Here is a 22,479-nt window from a genome sequence, read left to right as displayed (position 1 = left end):
AATCATCCTTTATCACACTGCTTTGAAAGCAGTGGACTCTACGATTCAGCTGTATGTATTACTGCACCCAGACAGGCCAAGTGCTGGGATTCAGACTGCACTTCAACTCACAACAATCCATGGCCCTGGAAAAACATTCTTGACCTCCTGGTTTCAGATGAGTTGCTTTCTTGGTAGAACTAAGATATAATTTGAATATTTAATTAAAACTTTTTTTAAACAGTAATAATCTGATTACAAAATCAGAGTCAAGAGCTGGGGAATTTAAATTCCATGTCCTTGGTCACCATATTTTGTAACTTTTTATAAACTGTTTAATCTCTCATAGCTTCCTTCTCTCAATAAATAGAGGCTTGGACTAATAGTTCTTAGTAAGTATATGAAGAGGAATTCATTTGAAAAAGTAGCAAAAATCCATGGCACATACACAAATGTTAAGTAAGGACAGTAATAAAGGAAATTAATATATGGAACAAGATCTGGAAGTCACTTGTTTCTATCCTTTAGTTCTAACCATTATCATAATCTATACAGTTCAATAATTTCAGCTAAAAAACAAAGATCATCATTCCATTGGGTCAAAAATTTATTTTCCCATTCTCCAAGGTTTGGGGATTTTTTGCTATTTGTTTTGTCAATTATCTGGCATAAAAGAACAATGGGCAACACAAGCTCACAATGGATTCCCCAGTGCTATACAATTCACACTGAAATAATGATGCAATTTTAATATTTAATTATATTTAATTAAATAGGTAAAATGAATTGATCACAAAGACACTGAGCATTTTTTTTTTTTAATGAATGGACCACATCAGAACTACAGAGAGGTTTTCAAAGATACAAAAGTACAGTATATAAGAGGCATACATTTTTTTCTATTTAACTAAAAGCTGATCATAATGTGTAAAAGCGGCAGGCCCAAAGCAATAAATAAATTTAGAAAACTGAAAGCTTATAATTCACATATTAAAGTTTGGATAAGTTAGGAGTCAAATGTCTCAGCACTCTGAGAATACCGATTTGGGGACTTAGAGAAAATAAGAGAGTTATTAATGCAAAAAAACCCATGATGATCATTCTGAAATGCAAGTGATGGCTTGAAATGGGATTTTGGTAGCTCTAGAGGTACTGGTCAAATGCTTCCCAATGCAACCAGAAAACCAGACTCTCCATGAAACATCCTGCTGTTCACTGTTTGGGAAAGATGTTAGATGTAACCACTCTCCTCCGATCCCTGTTTGGAGAATTATTTCGGGGAACACACTCTTCCTCAAATCATGACACACCCGAGGCACGGGGAGGAGAGGGGAGACGCGAGAATACCTTGTGCCTGCGCCGCGGAGCTGTGGGAGTAGCCCAGGGCCAGGAGCGCGGTCTCCACCAGCTGGCTGAAAAGCACGTCCTTGCGAACCAGGACAAACTCTGCGTGTTCTTCCCTGTTGTCATATTCAAGAGAGCCGTCCAACTGCTCTACCACACAAAAGACCGGAATCATCAAACCTGCAGGGACAAAACCCAAGAACAAAACACAAACATTACAAAGCAAACCCCAGTCATCATGAGAAGGGAAGAGACAGTTATCATCTGTGGACAGTGGTTTGGATTAAACAAGCCTCTTAGTCAGATGCGCCTAATGGGAAAACTGTGGGGGTTTTTTCCCGTCCATTATTACTATCAGACTGCAGCAGAATTGCCCCGAGCAGTGGCAGAATCCCTCAGATTCTAGTCATTAAAAAGTGGACCACACCAATCAGAGGTGTCCTGACTGAGAGACCTCAAGTTCACAGCCGGAGCATAGGTGAGATAAAAGTGACCTTCCAGATCCTAGCATCCTCGTATCTACGGTCCTATCATTAACTATTAATCAGGACTAGTATTTTCAGATAAGATCTGCTTTTGTCTAGAAATGTTGTAAGATACCTAGTAATGGTCCTAAGCTATTATGTGAATATGTACAAGAAAATCAATAGGAATTTAAAAGAAGCCCCTCTTGTATCTTTTATTTTTCTAAATCCTGGTAAACAGGCCATCAACTAACCTGAAAATACCCTGCTCATGTAAGTCTTAACTGACATTTATGTCAAAATATACATACAAATATGAAACTTTGTCTTTTTAAAAAAATATTATTTTATATAATAACACCAGTTATCACTGGAAAGGAATACCTCTGCTTGGTTTTCAAAGAAAAGAAGTAAACTACCCTAAAGAATAAAGCAAATTAGTGTAGTTGAAAATCTGTTGAAATCTGTTGTCACTGAAATATTTCTCTCCTTTGTATCAATATGTGAAAAGCTAAAAAATGTTTAATTTGCCAAAAGTGTTTTATAAAATGTTTTTTTATTTTTTTTAAAAAGTCATACAGGTATTTAAATCTAAACGTAGCCATGGCAGAAGAAGATCAAAATTTTACCAACATACGAGTAATAAACATGGACTCTGCCCTACATAATTCACACAAATTAGTATGTTACGGAGTAAGGATCTACTCCAGGTCTTCTCTTCGTGCAAGAAGAATCAAAGGTTATGAAGGAAGAGCGGGCAGGCAGAGAGATGGGGGAGGTGGAAGACGGGCTGTTCATGATGATGTCACTTCACAATAAAAATAAGACCTCTGTGTAAAATGACACGTGCAAGTATGGCCTCTCACACACAGAACGCAGAGGAGTTTCTCTAGAAGCCCCTCCCTGTTGTCCAGACCCTAGAAGCCTCCTGACTCACTCTGATCTGGAAAGCAGAGGGTGGGAACAGATACTCTGCAAACTACCAGGTCACAGATTTAGATTTTTCTGCTAAAGATAATACAGTGGTGCAACTGGTTCCCATGTGCTAATTATTATTATTAAAGATAGTAAGTGTTGGATGTAATTATTAAATATAATCATTATTAATAATACTCATTAAGAATTGTTATCATTAAAGATCACGGTAATTATTACCAAGCCTGAACGACAGACTAGCAAGCCACACAATACCAGACCTGGGACAACTACTAACTTAGTGTTCACGCCAAGGAACAACAAAGCAGCATTATCGTCCATTGCTCATATACTATCTATGGTATAGACTCACGGAACATAGGAAATAAGGATGGAGCAGACTGATTGTTTTACATAAAGAGGAGAATTGAGCCTAGCCACGTGGTGCCTTACAAAATATTTTTTTTAATTGTGACCAGCACTGGCATAGCAAATGCTTATTTACTTATATGTCTGCTTTATTCCCCATTGCATGTAAGACATGTAGTGAATAATATAAAATAGATTTCCTCCAAATTGTCTCTGTGGTCATTCATTTATCCAACTCTTACTCCCTGAACACCTACTGTGTGCCAGGTATCCCTTGTGGCTCCAGTGATACAAATGAAAACAAGCCTTGCCTTGCTCCTGCCCTCAATGCAGTTGAAAAGTGTTGTAAAATCTTCCTAAGCAAGCATAATGGCATTTTATAGGACCCACTCGTGAGAGTCCTTACCAGCAGGGAATAGCCCCCATTTAGACCTTTTAACTCTTACATACTGGTATATGATCTTTGTCCAAGGAAGTAGGTTGATTTCTCTTTTTAATGATTTAAACGTAAGCACACATAAGGCCGTGCAGTCAGTGGTGCCATAAGCTACTTCACCACTAATACCTGTGTGTACATAAGTTTCAATGCCGAAAATCCACGTGCAGTTCCTAATGTCAACATCTAAGCGTCACTCATCTGGGAATCACAGATAAGACCTTTAAATGAATCCAGTTGCTCCACAAGCTATCATGTATCCATTACTTAGGAACCATAAATCTTCCTCAAGTCTATGGTCAAGTGAAAAAATTTAAGACCCCATTAATTTTTTTTAGTAATATTAACAGTTCATGAGTTAGAGATGAAATACAATACTAAAGCACAAAGATCTATACCATGTAGAGATTTATGTTTTGAAAATGGCAATGACCAAAATATTTCCTAAATATTTTAGTTCAGTGAGTAAAGGAAGCAATTGTTAGTACGTGACAGCAGTAACTCCTCACAGCCAAAACGCAAGCGCCAGTCCCTCACAGGCAATCGCCTACTTTCAAAAAAAGAAGGAAAAAAAAGGACTTTGAAGTCATTTATAAAACAAAACAGTATTAATCAGAAGTGTATGATAACAGAATCTGTTCTGAAAGCACATATACATGTGATACCAAAAACGATCATAAACAGGTTATATTTAATGACTAAAAAATGTACCTTTTTAGTAGAATTGGAGCAACCTAAACAATGAAATCTTTACAATGAAACGCAATTTTTACAAAAGAAGAAGAAGGCAGGAACAATAGATGCAGTTACTAGTGACAATGACAAGAGAAATGAGAACGGGTAAAACAGTACAATTGAAGTCAAATGTAAGGAAGAAGAAAATTAAGGCATAGGTTTTAAATGCCTTTAAAAACAGCAAATCCCTAGGAAAGAAAACTATAAGAGGATGAGTAGAAATATATATCAAAAAAAATATTTATCCATTTTGTCCCCCCATTCGCTCCAGGAAAAAAGAGGGGGAAAAAAAGGAAGAAAAAAAGTGACAATAGATGAAAGGATAGGGAGAGTATGTGGAAAGCACTTCAAAAACTAAAGAATGGGAAGAATTAATAGATAAGTTCCAACAAAAGAATAACAGCAATAAAACTAAACTGCATCTATAAAAATTCAGAAATGATCAAGAAGAAAAAGAAAGACACTCTTGTTCTAGCCCTATACCTACAGCTTATGGCATTATTTTTCTTTTATTGTAGCACAGACCCATCTTCAGATGATCAAGTAGAGAACTTTGAACCTTTTGATTATAAGCCTCGCTAAGCCTTTTACAATTGCAGGAGGTAAGCAAATGGTTTAATCTAGAGGACAGGCACACAGCCCTAGCCATTTGCTAAAAATTAAGAGCTGTCCTGACAATTGGGATAAATGGTTAATTCTGTTATCACAGAGGAAAAATAAGCAACGGGACGTTCTCTACTGGAAAAATGCATTTTCCCAACTGTCATTAGTTATGATGCTCAATTGTCACTTTCATTATGACATGATCTCTGAAGAAGCGCGCATAATGATGAAGCGTTAACCTGGTCTTCACCAGCACAGCCCTGGGAACAGAGGGAACAGAGGCGTGCGGGGAGAGGACGGCTCTGCACCCGGGGGCAGGCACTCTTAGGTGGAGTCCTGGCACTACCATACTAACCTGTGGGAGTGATCCTGGGAGATTTACCTGACCTCTCTGAGGCTCAAACTCCTCCCAGCTGAAATGCGGAACAATAGCATCTACATCCTAGACTGGTTGTGACAATTAAACAGCGGAAGGTAGTTAAACTGTCTGACAGGTAGCCCTCAAATAATGAAACCTATCTGTTTTTCTTTTTTATAAATTTATTTATTTATTTTTGGCCGTTGTGGGTCTTCGTTGCTGCGCGCAGGCTTTCTCTAGTTGCAACAAGCGGGGGCTACTCTTGGTTGCGGTGCACAGGCTTCTCATTGCGGTGGCTTCTCTTGTTGCGGAGCACGGGCTCTAGGCACGCAGGCTTCAGTAGTTGTGGCACGCGGGCTCAGTAGTTGTGGCTCGCGGGCTCTAAAGCGCAGGCTCAGTAGTTGTGGCGCACGGGCTTAGTTGCTCCGCGGCATGTGGGATCTTCCCGGACCAGGGCTCGAACCCGTGTCCCCTGCATTGGCAGGCGGATTCTTAACCACTGCGCCACCAGGGAAGTCCCTATTTGGTTTTCTTTCTACAAAAACAGTATTAATACCACTTCACAGAGGAAAAAATGAGACCAATCATTTTCTTCAGGGTCCATAATCAATGCTCATGATACTTCCTAAAAAGCATTTCTTCAGAATAAAAATTATACTAATAATCACTGAATGGCCTAATTACTGCAGATGCAAATAATTAAGGCCAAAAATGTTCAACAGGCCCCAGAGCAAAAGGGTGAAAGTGTTAAAAGCACCATACTTTATATTCTAAAATATATTCTAAAATTGCCTATCCAATACAGGAGCCACAAGTGGTGACGGAGCACTTGAATGTTGACTAGTCCTGCGTTGAGATGTGGCGTGTGACATACACACTCAATTTCAACAATTTAATACCAAAAAATAATTATATTTAACACAAAAAAAAATTTTATGAACTGCATGTAGAGATAATATTTTAGATACATTGAGTTAAACAAAATGTATTATTAAAATTAATTTCACCTGTTTCTTTACCATTTCTTTAAAAGAAGCTACAAGAAAATTTAAAATTATACACGTGGCTCTTATTACATTTCGATCAGACAAAGCTGCTCTAAGCAATCTGCCAAATACCAACATATACAGTGGTTTTTCTGACCCAGGATAAATACACCACAAACTGATAAGCAGGACAATTGTGCGATTGTCTTGATGCCCCTCACTTATCTTTCCTCTGTGCTCCAGATCTTAGGAAACTTGAGTACAGATGGATTCTTGGTTAAACTCCAATATCTAACGTGATATCTTCTCCGCATCACTGAGCAAATTGTAGGCTATTGTTTTATTCCTAATTATATTAATCCAACTTCTTTATTAAAGAAAGGCTTTTTTTCCCCTTCCCTTCATTTTAGAGAACAGTTACAGTGTTCAGGAAATGACAAGACACTGGCATGAATGTGACCCGAGGAACAAGTACTCTTTAATGGGCTAGATCTAACCTAACAGAGAAAGATGAAAGAAGGTCCAGAGGCAGGGGGTCTAGATGACAGGGTTCTACCGCCTTCTGCGAAAGCTGGACACAAAACAACACGCTCATTTGCACAGCGCCTCCTAAGTCATCGTGTACTCTGACATACATACTTACCTTTGTTTCCTCCCCACGTTTACCCTGTGGGAGGGTTATTATTACCCTCATCTGATAAATAAGGAAGCTGAAACTCTAGGAAAATAAGTAAGATGTCCAAAGAAACCAAGAGAGGAAAGAGTAGAGCAGCTCCGATTAACCAACTTTAAATCCCAAGCACACAGCTTTCTTGGGGGTCGAAAACAACACTCCAAAGCCCATGTCCACAGAAATCTAAAGGTGTGGGCTTTTAGTAAAGGGCCCTTCACCACACTTGCTGTGTCCAGTGGGTGACCTGCGTCGCTTGTAAGTGAATTTGCCTTTCAATGGCCTATCACCTGTCAGGCACTGTGCTGGGCGCAGAGGAGGAACCAAACACAGATCCTGCCCTTCAGTCACTCACAGACAAAGAAAGGCTCAAATATTGGGTCCTTCTCTTGTGTGGTGCCAACGGTCTCTGGTCTCCTCCCCAGCCCCTTTGCCTCCTGGGTCCACCTTCATTCCTGGACCTGCCCCCTGAATGACAGGAATCAGTCTGAGATGACAGGAAGCCAGCCTTTCTCCTCCCCTCTTTCAAAGGGCTCCTAAAACCATCTGTTTCCAAAAGAAAGGCGGCCACAGGGCCCACTCCCTTCCCTCCGGCTGGCAGTAGATATGGTTCTATTACCTGAGAAGGTCCCTGGGCTAAATGAAGATTACAAAGGCTTTAGGGCAGAGTCTCTCATATATATCTGTTCTTTGTATAAAACTGAACCTGGGGTAAAACATCACGCTCAGCAACCACCACAATCGATAAATCATAGAACCCCAGAAACAATGAAACAAATTCTACCCTGGAGACCAAGTGAATAATACAGGGTTTTCCAAAGGACTGGCAGAGAAGGGAGTGAGGGGTGGCAGCTATCTTTTCTTATTGCAAATTTACTAGAAAAACAAAACACCCACTTCCTTGCTCTTTAACCTCCTATCCTCTCCCTCTCTGTCTCTGTTTCTCTCACACACGCACAAGCACACACTCACATTCACACACACACCCTGCGTCACAGACAAGAACAGAAAGAACTCGCCAATATTAACCTGTAGATGCTTCCTCCCACCCTAAAACAATAAAGGCAAGTTTGAGCACCAAGAACTGCTACCAGAAATAGAAAGAAAGGATAGGGTGTTCCTCACCTCCTTCTTGGGGTCCCAGGCAAAATCTCAAAATGGATCAAGTGTGTCTTCCCTACTCTCTTCTTTTCTGCCCCTGCTCTTCACTCCCAGGGCCTAACCTCCTGAGCTCTGGTGGCCCCAGGCTCCACATTCCACTCCAGCCTCCCATTCCCCCAGGGGCTGAAATTCCAAAGAGATTAATAGATAAAAAGATGCTACACTTCACTGTTTCAATGGCTTGGTAGTCCCTTAATTTCCTCAGATATATTTTCATTTTAAAAGAAGTACATTGTATCCCACATTAACTTCTAATGGAAAGAATTTGAGGTACTGTCATAAAGAAAAACATGCTTTCACCAGTCTTGGGGGGGAAGAGCAAAAACATCTGGGGGCAAAAGAGCCACCCACAGGTGGCCCAGAGGACCTCCAAGCTCCCCTAAACTGCTCCACTTTCCAAAGTTCCTTTCTGTCTTTTGCTTCTGAACTACAGATTCTCAGAAGGATTCATTCGTTTTTGTTGTTGGTTTTGTTTTTAACTCTTCCCGAAGAGGAAGCAGGAGCAGAGACAGAGGTGGGACAGCTGAAAGTCCTGGGTCGTTCACAGGTGGAGGACCAATCAATCCTACAATTATGGGGAAGGCAAAATGCACTTAATAATTACTCTAAGTGCAAACGAAGCCACATATGCAGAAATTCGATCTCCTGTTCATCCATGACCCAGTTGCTTAGACCTGAGAATTAGGCCTCCAAGTAAAGCTTTAACAATATAGCTCCTTGACGCCACTTACTCTGTGGGGAGGTGGGGAGAGGTAAGACTACCAAGAAATATTTTATTTTCAGAAATCTCTCTAGTAAAACCAGACACTACTGTGCAGCCCTTGGGGCAGGTCTTAACTTTGGAAGATAAGAACGAAAAATAGGCCAGGGGTAGGGATGGCCTCGTAAACTCTGGTCCTCTCACTTATCACCTCAAAGGCTCAAATTGGGTTTAAAGTGGTAGGGAAGGGAGATGGGTTCTGGTCTTCCAGACCTCTGATTCCAGGCCTGTCCCCAAACTGAGAGGCCACAATTCAACCTGAAGTCAGATCTGAAGGCTGAAGGATAAACTCCAGGTCTCTCAGTACTCTTCAGTTATAGAAACGCAGTGGCAGGATCAAGTTGGCCTGGCAATCTGCAAAATGGGATTTCACAGGCACACAGGAGGCACAGGGTGCCTACTTATCTAAACAAAAATGCCTGAGCTACACCTGGGAACACAGCCACAGCAAGCCTGACCCAAGGAACTAAATTCCCAGCTGTCAGGAATGTCCAGTTAGAGTGAAGGAGAGGCCGGTCTTTTCCTTCTCCAACATGAACTGGACTTAGATTAAGTCTTCACCCTCCCACTCTCCCTTCCACTCCCAGGCTGACCTGCAGCAGGCCCAAAAGAAATGTTTGTTTATTTTAACAAAATGCTAATTCCACCTAGACATTAGTAACCACCATTAACAGGCAGTGTCGGTTCTAAAGTCTCATGACTCCCTGGCTACCTAACTTGTCCACATCACTTTGGCCCTACTACACAGCATTCAGCATTGGTAGACAAGGAAAGCTTTCTAGGAAAGGATCCGCACAAGTGGATTCAGGAGCTCACTCCATGTTCTCTGGGGGAAGCGCACCAGACCACAGGGCCCTGGCATGACCACTGTCCACAGAAATTGTTGGTTTATCACCACGAAGGCATCACAGTCAACTGGCGTAGGACTCTGTTGGGTAGCAGCACTGTGCTCTGTGACTGTGCACATCCTGGAGCCCTGGGCATCTTATCTGCAGTCCTACCCATGTCCTGCACTGAAGGACTGCGGCATCTCTTCTAAATGTAGTAACTACAGAGAGACAAAATGTTTACTGATCCCAGAATCAAAAAAAAAAAATTAAGAAAAGGAAAAAAAGTAGAATATGCAAGTCTGTGTATCACAGAAGAGTTCAAACATATGGCATACTGTGTAAGTATCCCCAACTAAATTCTTGAGGTTGTTTTCTCACTGGGTTAGAAATGCATGTATTAGTAAGCCTTGAGACTCAATGGCATGCTGAAATGACTGTACCATAATTCATCAACATTAGGATTTCCTTCCTCCGTTAAGTAAAATTTTATTCTGGAGGTTTCTGGGAGGATAATTTTTTAAATAGTATTGAACTAGAGATGTACTTGCCGCTCCCTTCAGTCTTATTATCCTCTCTGGAAAAGCTATTTGCAACTCAGAGCCCCAGGAGTCAAAAAAGGGGTTAATAAAAATTATCTTTATACTAACATTTGCTTCGTCATCTCAGGTTTTGAGCTCTGCCTTAAATGTTATTTTATCTAATTTAATAATTAAAATAAAAACCCTTGATTGATTTCTCCAGTGTAGTGGTAAGGAAAGCTTAACTGTACTGAGGTTCTCTAGCAAGGAATTAATAAAGGAATCAAGCACTCGGCTCTCAATAAGACAAGACTACCCAGATTTCTAGTGGGAATATTTCAGAGCACAAGCATGTTTTCTTTGGGGAGTTTAACTCACCAAAATTATTAAAAGTTGAGATCAAACACTGGTGCAAAGCCCCAAAGGAAATCATACTAGAGTGGAGAGATTTTTAGCAAATAAAAATCTGAAAAGGTAAAGTTTGTATAGTGAAAAATAAAGACTTTCTCCCTTACAAGAGGAAATCCTACTGTCTATGTTTAGGGTTCAAACAGCAAAACATATATGGATGTTTAATAGATGTATAAAGATCGTCACTGTGAAATGAATGCAGATTTCACAAGGCCGAGCTTAAACAGACAGGCAGCCATTACCATCCTTTCCCAACCACTAAAAGCCACTCTCATTCTTACACCCAACAAATGCCTCCACTGAGATGTAACAGCAACCAGGTCCTTGAAATGGCTAACACTGGGAGAAGAAAAAGAAAGGAACAGGAGGAGAAAGCAAGAAAGTCAAAATCATGCTGTGTATTCTGCAGTTCCCTAAGGGTACACTGGGCTCTCTGGATGGCAATACATAGGATATTATTATTGTGACTGAGATGAAGTTAATAAAACCCAGCATACAGACTGGGGAAACTCAGGTCCCCACTGATGGAATACTTCCCACACAAGATATTTTAAGCTTATATGTACCTGTACAATTTATAGCAATTACTTAAATAAGAAAAACAGAACAGAGAAAACTATTACACTGCTTTTTTTCACGTTATGTTTCTGACATCCCCTTTATAATTTATATCATTTCCAAAAGACACTATTAAGTTTGATATTAAAAAACCAAAGAGACCATTTCAGCCACTGCATGTAAATCCACTGAAACTCTTATTCTCATTCTTAATGTTATCTAAAGGATACCACCCAACCAAAGGAGGAATGTTATTCCATTTTTAACTATCTTTGAAAAGTGTCACAAAAACCCTTTTTCTTTCTCCTGGAAAAAAAAGTCATAAATCTTTATCCTAAAGAAAATGTAAGTTTCTACCTTCCTTAAAGCACAGAAACCCTGGAAGAGCACTGTACTATTTTAAATTGGGGGTAATCCCAGATATGGAGTACCTCAACCTCAGAAAGATTTCATTCTCCCTAGATTCCCTGGATTCACAAGTTCTTTAACTCTAGAATAATTTCTGAGCCATAAAATGAAGCGTATTAGTATAGTTTCTCCCCATCCCGGGAGGCCACAATTTCAAAAATAGTTCTCATCTCACAAGCTCAACACAAGATAACAGAAAGACAAGGCAAAGGCTCTTTTTCAAAATTTGCATGAAAGGAGAAAGGGGTTCTTTTGGAGGTTAACTCGGAGATGTAGGTTTAGGCTTGTGTGTGAACTCACCTGCCTGCCATACTGACAGCAACTATGTTATCTTAGCACCATCACTGCCCAGGTCCAGGTAAAGATGACAAAAGAAACTATACCTAACAGCTTCAGTGAATATAGGTTCATTTCTTTATTTTGTTAATAGAAGTAGGATGACAAACAGATATGTTTTCAGAGAGCAAGCCTGTGTTTATTATATACATGAGAGGCTGGCTGTGAGAAAGACGACTTCACTGACTCACATCAAAGGAAGAAAAGAGCTGCGTCTCAGAAGCCTTCCTTGGTTAAAAAGAACTGTCTCCCTCAAACCTGCTTTCAAGCTATACATCAATCTTCAATATAATTATGTTGGACAGAATATAACCTCTCGGCAGTTAACTTGTTTACAATAAATGCTTAGTTTGGGCACATGGACTGTATTTCAGTCTTATAAATATCAAACGCAAACCTACAACACTCCCATTATGGGGCCGAGAATTATCTTGCTATAAATCTTTTTATTGGGGGACTAAGGGAATTACTTTGCAGCTTGTCTTCCACTAACCACTTGGAACAGTGTGAAAAGAGGTACATTTATACTCTGACCCTGTGCTAATTGGAATTCTATACATTTCCATGGGAGAGTGTGTGGTATCAGTTCTGAATATGAAGGTCAGCCCCCAGACAGTTTTGCCATGGCAGCAAAAATATACACATGCAGCAAAATGGTTCTTACTGAAGTCATGGCATTCTCCTCCAGTTCTTTTTTCCTCCAAGTCTCTTGGGAACTAATGACCGTTTGTGACGGCACTGGCAGGCTTTCAATAGTAAGCTCTAGTTTGGGGGGCGGTGGGGTTTGGTTATAAGTTACCTGTAAAAACGTGCTGAAGGCTCAAGCTTACTATATGAATGGACCTGTAAATAGAGTGAGTTGTGCTGAATATTACCTGGAGATCCATTTGAGAAGGAAAAAAAAAATCAGAATCACCTGGTTTACCCTTGTAAAATGTCTTTACTTGGGTCTTAAATGTGTAATAACTTCCCTTTCAGTGAACAATTTGCTCCTCTTATAATACCGCTCCTCAATAATGAAGGGTATTTGGTCATCTAATACCACATCTGCCAAACCTACATACAGGACAAAATCTTGTCTAAATGGAGCCTGGTAAGCTGAAAGCCGGCAAAGCTTCAGGAGAACCCTGACTTAGCCTCACTCTCCTCCATGAGCGATTTCCAGGCATGCATTCTTCCTAGGGTTCTGAACACTTTCTGGTTTGCAGATCATGGCAACTGATCATCACAGGGTTTCCTCAATTGTTTCTTAATTTCACAATTACCTTGTAACCAGATTCCTATAATAACTCAACTTTAACATAGTATTAATATCATATATTTAAAAGATCATTTTAAGAATCCTAGTTTAAGTATGTTTTCCAAAATAACTAATACTGGGGAATTTAGTCCCTTTATTACTTAATACTGAGATCCCAACTTCTTTCCTCCTAGTCAATGCTATAATTTCAGGTGACATAAAGAATTTTTTACGTCTCTCAGCTTCTAATAAATAAGACAGGTAACTGATTTGTAAGTTTCAAGGGTTCTCAAATATAATTTTATTAAAAAAAATTTGCCACGTGACTTTAGTATGAGAGAGAGGAAAAATACTTTCATTGCATTAGCAGCCTCACAGATCTTTTTTGTTAATATCAAAAGCACTAGTTTGCAATATGAACTAATGGAAAATTGTTAAATTCACCTAAAATAATCACTTCTTTTTTTGATTTAAATAAGCCCTTTTAAAACCTTGACTATTTAACTGCTATTTACTTACGGGAGGGGAGACATGGAGAAGGTGACTGTATGAAAAAAAATATATAGGTTTTTTTTTTGATTGTACAACAAAAATTCTCTCCAAGGCAAAAAGACATTATGCCAAGTTCCTCCCAGAATTAATGTTTAGGTTTAAATTATAAAGCCCAGAAAAAAAACGGAACCACTAATAGACCCTTAAAGCTCGTGGCATTAGTCGATGATGTTAGGTTATGTAAATGTTAAAACTGAAAAACCTTTTGCTGACAACAGTATTTTAATGAAGGCACTATTAACTAGACTCTCTAAACTGAATTTAAAAAAAAAAAAAAAAAAGCCTTTTGAGCTGTATGACATAAATTCCAGTCTGAAAGGGATTATGCTTGGGACAATTCCGGGATCATGAGAACTCCACCAGGAAGGGTTTACTGCCTATCTTATTCCTTTCATTTTGCTTTGAGGAAGGTTTTTAAATATTGAACCCAAGAAAACTCTTAGCTACAGACCAAAGACACAGTCTCCTCTATCTCTGTCCACTAAGTCCAACCTCGGGCTCCAGCTGCTTTGATGGCCAACACCATTTGCGGTTTCAGTATCCCCACAACGAGCAGGGGTTAACTCCACTGTCTGGGCTAACTCCACTGTCATCACCCAAGTTTCCAGGCACACGCAATTCTATGAATAGAGTAAGAAATACAGCCTAGGGTGAAAGAACGCTAGCCACTGATTTCAGCGGCTGCCAGCCAGCTCGCTCCAAGTTGCTGAAAGTTCTACTCTGGGTAATGAGGGCTGGAGGCTTCAGCATTGTGAAGGATTATCGATTCAATGGCTCCAATGATTGCAGATGGAGGCCAGATCCTGTGCATCTCAGGTGACAGTCTATGTCACCTACATGAATGTCAGGTGATGTGTCCATGTAGAAACTCGGGGTCCCCAACACCCCACATGAACCGAGAAAAAATAAGGGTGCTCATTATTCACCTTCAACTTTCTCCCTCCCCTTCAGCCAGGGGAGGAAGAACAGCAGATCCAGGGACCACACCTAACCCTTACTTTGCAGGACTTTGTAACAAGAGGAACATTCATTACTTTTTACTTCCATTTACATAGATGAAAAAGAGAAAGAAAGAGAGAGAGAGAGAGAGAGAGACACGGAGGGAGAGAGGGAGGGAGGGAGGGAGGGAGGGAGGGAGAGAGAGAGAGAGAGAAGGTAGTTACACCTCAGGTGGGATATAAGAAACTGATTTCCCATCGTAAACTGTATATGAAGACAAATCAGTGAGCACTTCTCATGTCTCCTGAGCAACTACCTCCCGGGGGCTCCTCTCTGAACTTCCCAGGGAGGAGCAAGAACCAAATGGTCTCTCCCCAAAACAGATTTTAGCTAATAAATACAGCAAAGTAAGTGAAAAGTACTTGAGTTATTCTGCATCTTCTTCAAGACTAAAAATTTGTACGTTGTGTGACAGGTCCCCCTCATTTTTCTTAATGATGTTTTTATTATTCTTTCACTCAATTAAAGCAGAAATGGATATTGCATCTTCTGACTGTATAATTGTTATTGTAATCTGTCTTCGATCACTGCTTGGGAAATGGGTCCGAAACAACATAAACTCTCCACTGCCTCAGAAGGCATGTCATTTTCTTTTACTACGACACTTAAAGAGACATTTATCATGCCGCTCTGTTAGCATCTTCGGGTTATGACTAAAGAAAGCTCTTGTTCTGTTAACCAAAAAGAAATAATAATAATGTTTTGAAAACATTGCTATTTGAAGAGTTTTGATATGAATGCGTTTTCCTTACAAGCGATCAATTTTTGCTTTTCTTATATGTATATATAAATAATTGGAACCAACGCAAGAAAAACATGCAATTTTAATGTGGGGAATAATCAGGAAATTTGAAAATCAATCTTAGTCAGTTATAAAAGAATGGATACACTTGCTTTCTAGCCAAATTTTTTTTTAAAGTAAAAAATATTTTTAAAAGAAATAAAAGACATCTTTCCTTAACATTATGAAATTAAAATTGTTTCTACGAAAAGTGAAAATCACCTCTGTCAGATCTTAGTGCTTTGGAAAACATTTTCTCTAACTAGAGTCTCTATTAATTTGTTCATATCTGTGCAAGTCTTCAACAAAACAAAGAAAGTCACTGAGCTGCTGTGCACATTTCAATAACTGTGCAACCATCAGTAGGCACCTAACATTTACTCTGGTGTGAAATGCACCCCTTTTCATATACGGTAGCTTGAAGGGTTTCCCCTTAACTTTTTAATCTTTTTTGTTACGTTATGCTATAGTTTAACAGCCCACTGTGCTAAGGTAGAACTCCATTCCAATGATAAGGCAACTAGTTAAGGGCAGAACCTAATCCGCCTCACCCACTAACCAACAGTAATAATACTGGGAGCAATTAAAATTGAAATATACATCCCCCAGAGAGTTTTACTACCCTAATGTGTCATAAGCACAAATAATATTCTTAGTACAATATAAGACTGCCATAATTTGCTCATAACTTTCTTGCAAGGTTCAAATTCTTGAAATTTCTATTAAGGATTTTTCTTCATTTTAAGCATTTGTCAAACTAATAACTATAATATTCACTAGTTTATTTAAAAATTTTTTAAAGGTATACACATCAATTAAAAATGGAAAAAATACACACGATAAGCCCAACTGCCATAACTGTATATCTATGGCACATTTACTCCATTTTAGGTCATTTTTACCTGGTTAATAAAAAATCTGGAATAAGTAAAACTTTGCAAATGAGAAGCCAAAGACAAGTTGTAGAAGACAATTTTTGATGCACCCTTTCACTGCCTCGTAATTATACTGATTTTACCACAATTTTTAAATCACTTGCTATTAAACAGCAAAACAATTCTGTTAATTGAAAGCAAAAAAAATTATATGTATAGATGGAGTGCCATGATTTTGAAAACTCCACCATAGAGCATTTTTACATAAACACTGTATAGCATGAAGTCCTTGTGGGGCTTGTTTCATGTAAAAGAAGAAAATAAATGTTTGGTTGCTCACTGACTTCAGAAAATAAAGAAAATCGCACCCTATAGAGGCCACATCTGTACTTTTTTGGAAATCTGTAAGTTCTCAACTGGCTTTTGTTTTAACTCATACCCCAATTCCACGCAGGGCAGTCTACTTTGACTTTGAAATATCTATCACATTATCCGTAAGTAGTAGGATGATGAATCCTTTGTATATAAAAATCAATTTTTAACGCATAGACATTTCCAAACCTCTGTTGCACCTTAAAATAAAAGGAATTCACGGCTCTCCACATTGACACCCTCAATTAAGGATGGAGAGCAGTGGTAATCGGAAGTGAGAAAGGCCCAATACAAAGTCAGCAGAAGGAAATCACTCATTTTTAAATCCCTAAAAAGAAAACAAAAGGCAAACTCTCTTCTTCATTTTTTGAGCTAAGCATAAATGTCTCCTATTTGAAACCATTTTCAGTTCTTTTCTTTCTTTCTTTTCTCTCTCTCCCTCTCCCTGTCCCTTCCTTCCTTCCTTCCCTGCTTCCTTCCTTCCTTTCTTTCTTTCTTTTTTTCCAAAAAGTAATGAGTTAAAATGTGTGAGTTAGATCCAACATTTCACTGCTGTTCTTATTCTTGGGGAGTTGGGGGGGAGGGGGAACTTGCTGCCAAAGCTTCAGAAAAGAGAGTTTAGGCTGCTAATTTTCCGTTCACAAAATCTAAATTCCCCTTATGCATCTCACACAACTCATGAAATAAAATGAAACAGTATTATATCACTGCAAATTGAGACATTTTTATCAAAATAAAGAGTGATGATGCCAACATTTCATTTGTCATTTCCCACTTGTCACTTTCCACTGACAAACTGTTACACATACAACTTTTGTCAAATGCTCCATCCTTAAATATGTTCCAAAATGCCATTGTATCTCAGCATTCATGTAAGGGAGATAGTAAAACTATGTTACCACACATTAGTTACATAGGTTAAAAAAAAAAAGCCTACTTATTAGGTAAAAGAGTATAAATAACTTTATTTACATGCTATGTAAGATAAAGTTTGGCTTCTTGAAATGAAATAAACTATGTACATGTTTTCGGCACCTAATGTGAAATTACTAGTTATAAAAAACTTTTTTAATGATGAGAAATTGTCATTTTGCTCTATACTGGAAACATAAAGTTTTCTACCTTATTTTCAGTCAAAAAAAAAAAGAAACCTAAAAACTCTAAAAAGACAAAAGAAAATAATGCAATTTGAAATTCATCTAACTCTGTCAATTTGTCTTTTTTATATATCATATAAACTGTCTCCACGTTGAATCTTAAAAAAGAGTTTTAAATTATCAAAGTAGCACCACCAAATTTGACTGCTTACCAGACACGCCTTGTCAGATACACCAAATAATTACCATGTCTTGCCTGGAATAAAACTGATTTCCATATTCTTAAAATAACTCAAAATTAACATTCTTAGATATCTAATAAATTATGATTAGTCTGTTTCCCTCCCTACAGAGATAGACAGGCAAAATATATACACACATTCACACAAGGAGAAAAGAATTAACACAGGATATCTAATATGTACAGACTGATACTCTTAGTCACAACCCCCTGAAAAAAGAGGATACTGCTTATTGTCTGCAGTGGTTAGAAAACAGACGCCTTAAGGGACATCTATGTAGTTCTAACACACACACACACTCACACACACACACACACACATTTCACTGCAGATGATCTTGAATATATAATGGTCAGTGGGGTTTCTACTGATGGAATATAAGGCTTCCAAAATTACTCAAAACATCAAATTATGCTCAAGACTTTGAGGGGCGGATACCCTATGTTCTGTTTAATGTGTATGTTCCATTGCATATATTTTTTTTAACCAAGTATATCTTTATTTTAATAACAGGCCAAGGACTGAAAACACTTTAGAGAGGGCTATTTTTCTACCTCAGCAAAACTACAGAGGACATGCTAGATTGTTGGATGACCCCAAAGCCTAAGTTCATTCTATTTAAAAGATCTTAAACCCTTAAAAAAAAAAAAAAAAAAGTGGAGTACAAGACCGAAATACAACCTTTTCACTTTTAAAGTAATAACGAGTCTTCCCTACAAGCATAATGGTATAACATCCTAGGTTAAAATGAATTTAATGAGTTTTCTCCATTTTGCCTATGTTGACAATACGTTTCAAATTTCTAAATATTTTATACATTTCAATAGGTCAATATCTATACTCTTTCATATCTGCCCTCCTTTCAAAAAGTAAAATATCTCTCTACAACTGCTCATATGGTGACTACACCTGACCTGAACTGCATTTCTTTTACTCTTATCTAAAAGGAAATGTTCCACATGCAGACAATTAAACTAACTGTTGTTGTAGACAGTGTTCAGCTCTAAATGAGGCCCTGCGCAACAATCATGATCACATTTGCTTCCCTATTTGAGTACATCAGTGTGTATTGCATAATGATTTTTTTTCCCCTTGCAACAAGACAGTTATGTTCTTGAAAGGGCTGCCTGGTAGCAAGAAGAATAGGTTTACTTCGGGTCAAAGAGTTACAAGATAACTTCAACAGACAATTCTTCAACAAAATTAAAGTTATTTTAAAAACTAATTTTTCCCCAAAAAGCTATTTTTTTCCAAAAAAATCAAGATATTCTCAGTGTTTAAACATCTTTCCTTGAACTCTAGAAGATTTAACACAAAAAAAAGTCATCAAAATTCATAAGAAAATGAAAAATATCAAAAAGATTTCTGATGTTTAATGCCTCCTATCAGCAAATACACCATCTGGTATACTCAAGCGCTGTTCATTCAGTTTAAATAAAGCTGTCTGAAAAGTTCTTCTTTAAGCCAAACATTAAAAAATGAAAATGCTTGTGTTAACAATGAATGAAGCACAGTAATTTATTGCTATTAAAGCACAACTGGCCAGCGCCTTTCAGCAGTCCAGGAGGAAAGCAGAATGCCTTGCTTCCTCTGGAAACTTGATTGGCATCACTTTCATTTTATGCTGTAGGTTGTGTGGCTGAAGCATTACATACAGCAGAACATTTTAGGTACTTATGCTAATGGTGGTAAAAGGATCATCTGATTCTATATTCATCATCCTTAATAATCTTTTCTTTTTCTAAATCTTCAAATAGATCTGTAAGTTTTAATCAACAATTTCACAAATATAAATTTCCCCACCATTAATCATCCTTTTTCAAAATCCTTATGGAGTGAATTACTAGCTGAGAGAGGACGCCAATTCTAGTAAGTGAATGTTACCCAGCAGGGATATAAAGCTGTCAACACCATGGTGCTCTTGCTTGCTCTAAACTCTCTCCCAGCCTTCATATGTTTTTTAAAGAGATATTAGCCTTTTTTTTTTCCAGGACCTTCTATAAAAGCTGACTGTCATACACATATGAGCACTTATATTTTATTACATACATGCTTTAAAACGCACTGCTTAGATAAGAGCAAATATAGCCTACAAAGTGTTAGAAATACAAAACAAAATTGATCTACTTTCTAATAGTCTTCTAAAGCTAACCACATTGTAAACAACACACTCTTACGTCCCCTATTAAAACAGAACCCTGAAGACTGTGACAGTGTTTCTACCACCTCATCTAGTCAAATCCAGACACTAAAATTATGTCTCTCTCTTTTTTTTTTAGTTCTCATCAGAAACATAGCAAACTCTCTCTCTCCCTAAAAAAGGTAGAATAACAGCAACAGAATTTATTAGGGCAACCAATGCATTCAGAAGCATTTATTCACCTATTTATCAGAAGCAGTAAGATAAACTGACATTTTATTGAGCAACCAATTAACTTAATGATTTCCCCTATTTTTAGGGGGAAAGCATTTAAAAAGAGAATCACTGAAGATTGACAAATACATCCTCCCAAATTCTGAGCTCTATTTTTAAAATATATATGATTATAGCCATCTTTACAACATTGACAAGACCGCAATATATCTGAAAATGGTAATAAATGACGCAGAGCTACAAATATTTTTGTAGTTTTCTATACTTATTATATTGCTTCATAAAGAAAATTTAAACAAAAGGAGGTAGGGTGATAGAAATATAATCTATTTTATATTTACTCTATGTTCTAAAAAAAAAACTTATTTCAATTATAAAAGAACCGCTAAATAGAAATATATTTTAAACATTTTTAAAATTTAGAATGTGCATTTTTAAAAAGGCTTTGCTTTTCTCCAGTCTATATACATGATTAAAAGTCATAATGAAATAAAATTATTAACATCTCAATGTACATTTGGAAACTATATAAACTTAAACCCACAAAATAATCATTAACATTCATAAGAAAACTTTGTACTATTGAAATTTTACGTTCTAAGTTGTTATATTTGAAAGCTTTCTAAATTAAAATCTTTCCAAACAATCTATTAAGTTCTATCGAGTAAAATCTTTCTTATAAAAAAATCTTAAAAAATCCACCATAGGTAAACTATTGTAACCGCTTTACTGTTAGGTATCATAAATGGTACTTACTTAGACAAAATAATGTCATCTTTATTTTCAGTTTGGGAAGCAGCTAAGACCTTTGATATTACTAAATTAAGTTAAAGCTCAGAAAAAAGTGACTATACGAGCTTGTCGAAACAAATTTATTATTCCTCACCAAGACTTAATAATATTTGTCTATATCAAATTTATGGTAAGTGGCCAAATGTGAATTATAGTCTCAGAAAATATGAAAAGTAACCACTATTTTACACTGAGGGTATCCCTAGGTCAACAAAATCAGGCAGTTTCCTTCAGTAAGATATAGGGGAAAAAAAAACTTTTTGTAGGGAAGCACGATTGGTAACCATTACATTCTAAAATGTTTAGAGACTTCTTTCAACTTAGTGAGCTTAGAAAGAAACCAAAATTTCAGTCCAGGTTTTTTTCTTTAATGCATAAGGCCACTTTGAGAACACATCCTCTCCAAGGATTTCCAAAAGTTTTTCAATCCAACATTACCAGCACTTATCATAACCATCTCACATTGGGTCCCACCACATTCACCATATATTTTTCTTTCTTATATGCATATACTAAAAAATGATCCGAAAAGTCCAAAGTTATTGCTTCAATCTCAAGACAACACATTAATAAACACTACTTCTAAAAAGTGAGTCACAAAACTATCAAGTTTTCTTTTGCTTCATTAAAGTATATCTTCAAGTCCCTAAAATGAAAGATACATAAGTCACAATCTGTGGTCAAATAATTTAGTTAAAGCTTCTAAAACTGAGAGAATGAGTGCTTCTCCTTACATTAGTTCCTTAATGTAAGGAACTAAGGCAAACCTTCTTGAATGTCTACCATGAAGAAATAGTAATAGCAAAATAAGTAAAAATAAAAACGTGTTCTTTTATAAATTGTTGTCTGTTTATAAAATGTCTTTAAAAGGGAGTGGATATTTTGAATTAAGGCTTTACTTGGAAATACCAACTATGGCTCTTTAGAACATGGGAATTTATCACTAACTTTTGCCAGGGTTTTGTTTCATTTCAGGCTGGCTAATATAAGAATTATATTAAACAGACTACTACTGAAAATATTAGGGGGGGAAAAAAACCTTTAGAAGCAAAATAAAAAAAAGATTAAACTAGTAATTGACGTCAAACACAAAAAAACTGCATGCCATGTAGAACTGTGCATTTATATTTAAAAAACAACTAAGGAAATGTCATATAAACCTCAAAATATTTCAATAATGTTTAAATTTCTTGCATATCTTTATTTTATAAAATTACTTTCCCTAACCACTTTAAAAGAAAGTGGTTGTTTAAATAGCAAAAACTACGAAAGATTTTAAGTAATGTTAAATTCTTGGAAAGAAAAACAGCAGGC

General features: G+C 37.4%; 1 protein-coding gene across 10 annotated transcripts in view; it reads right to left on the bottom strand.

Annotated features, from left to right (window-relative positions):
* Positions 1 to 22,479, bottom strand: part of SATB2 (SATB homeobox 2) — a 201,344-nt gene that overhangs the window by 164,456 nt on the left and 14,409 nt on the right. For all 10 annotated transcript variants that reach the window (XM_067741096.1, XM_067741093.1, XM_067741094.1 and 7 more), the window contains one exon: positions 1,327 to 1,503. In XM_067741096.1, coding sequence (XP_067597197.1) covers positions 1,327 to 1,503 — 177 coding nt within the window. The remainder of the gene's footprint in view (positions 1 to 1,326; positions 1,504 to 22,479) is intronic.

This window comes from Pseudorca crassidens, chromosome 6 (assembly GCF_039906515.1).
Source record: "Pseudorca crassidens isolate mPseCra1 chromosome 6, mPseCra1.hap1, whole genome shotgun sequence".
Taxonomy (NCBI): Eukaryota; Metazoa; Chordata; class Mammalia; order Artiodactyla; family Delphinidae; genus Pseudorca; species Pseudorca crassidens.
This window is presented reverse-complemented; position numbering and strand designations above follow the sequence as displayed.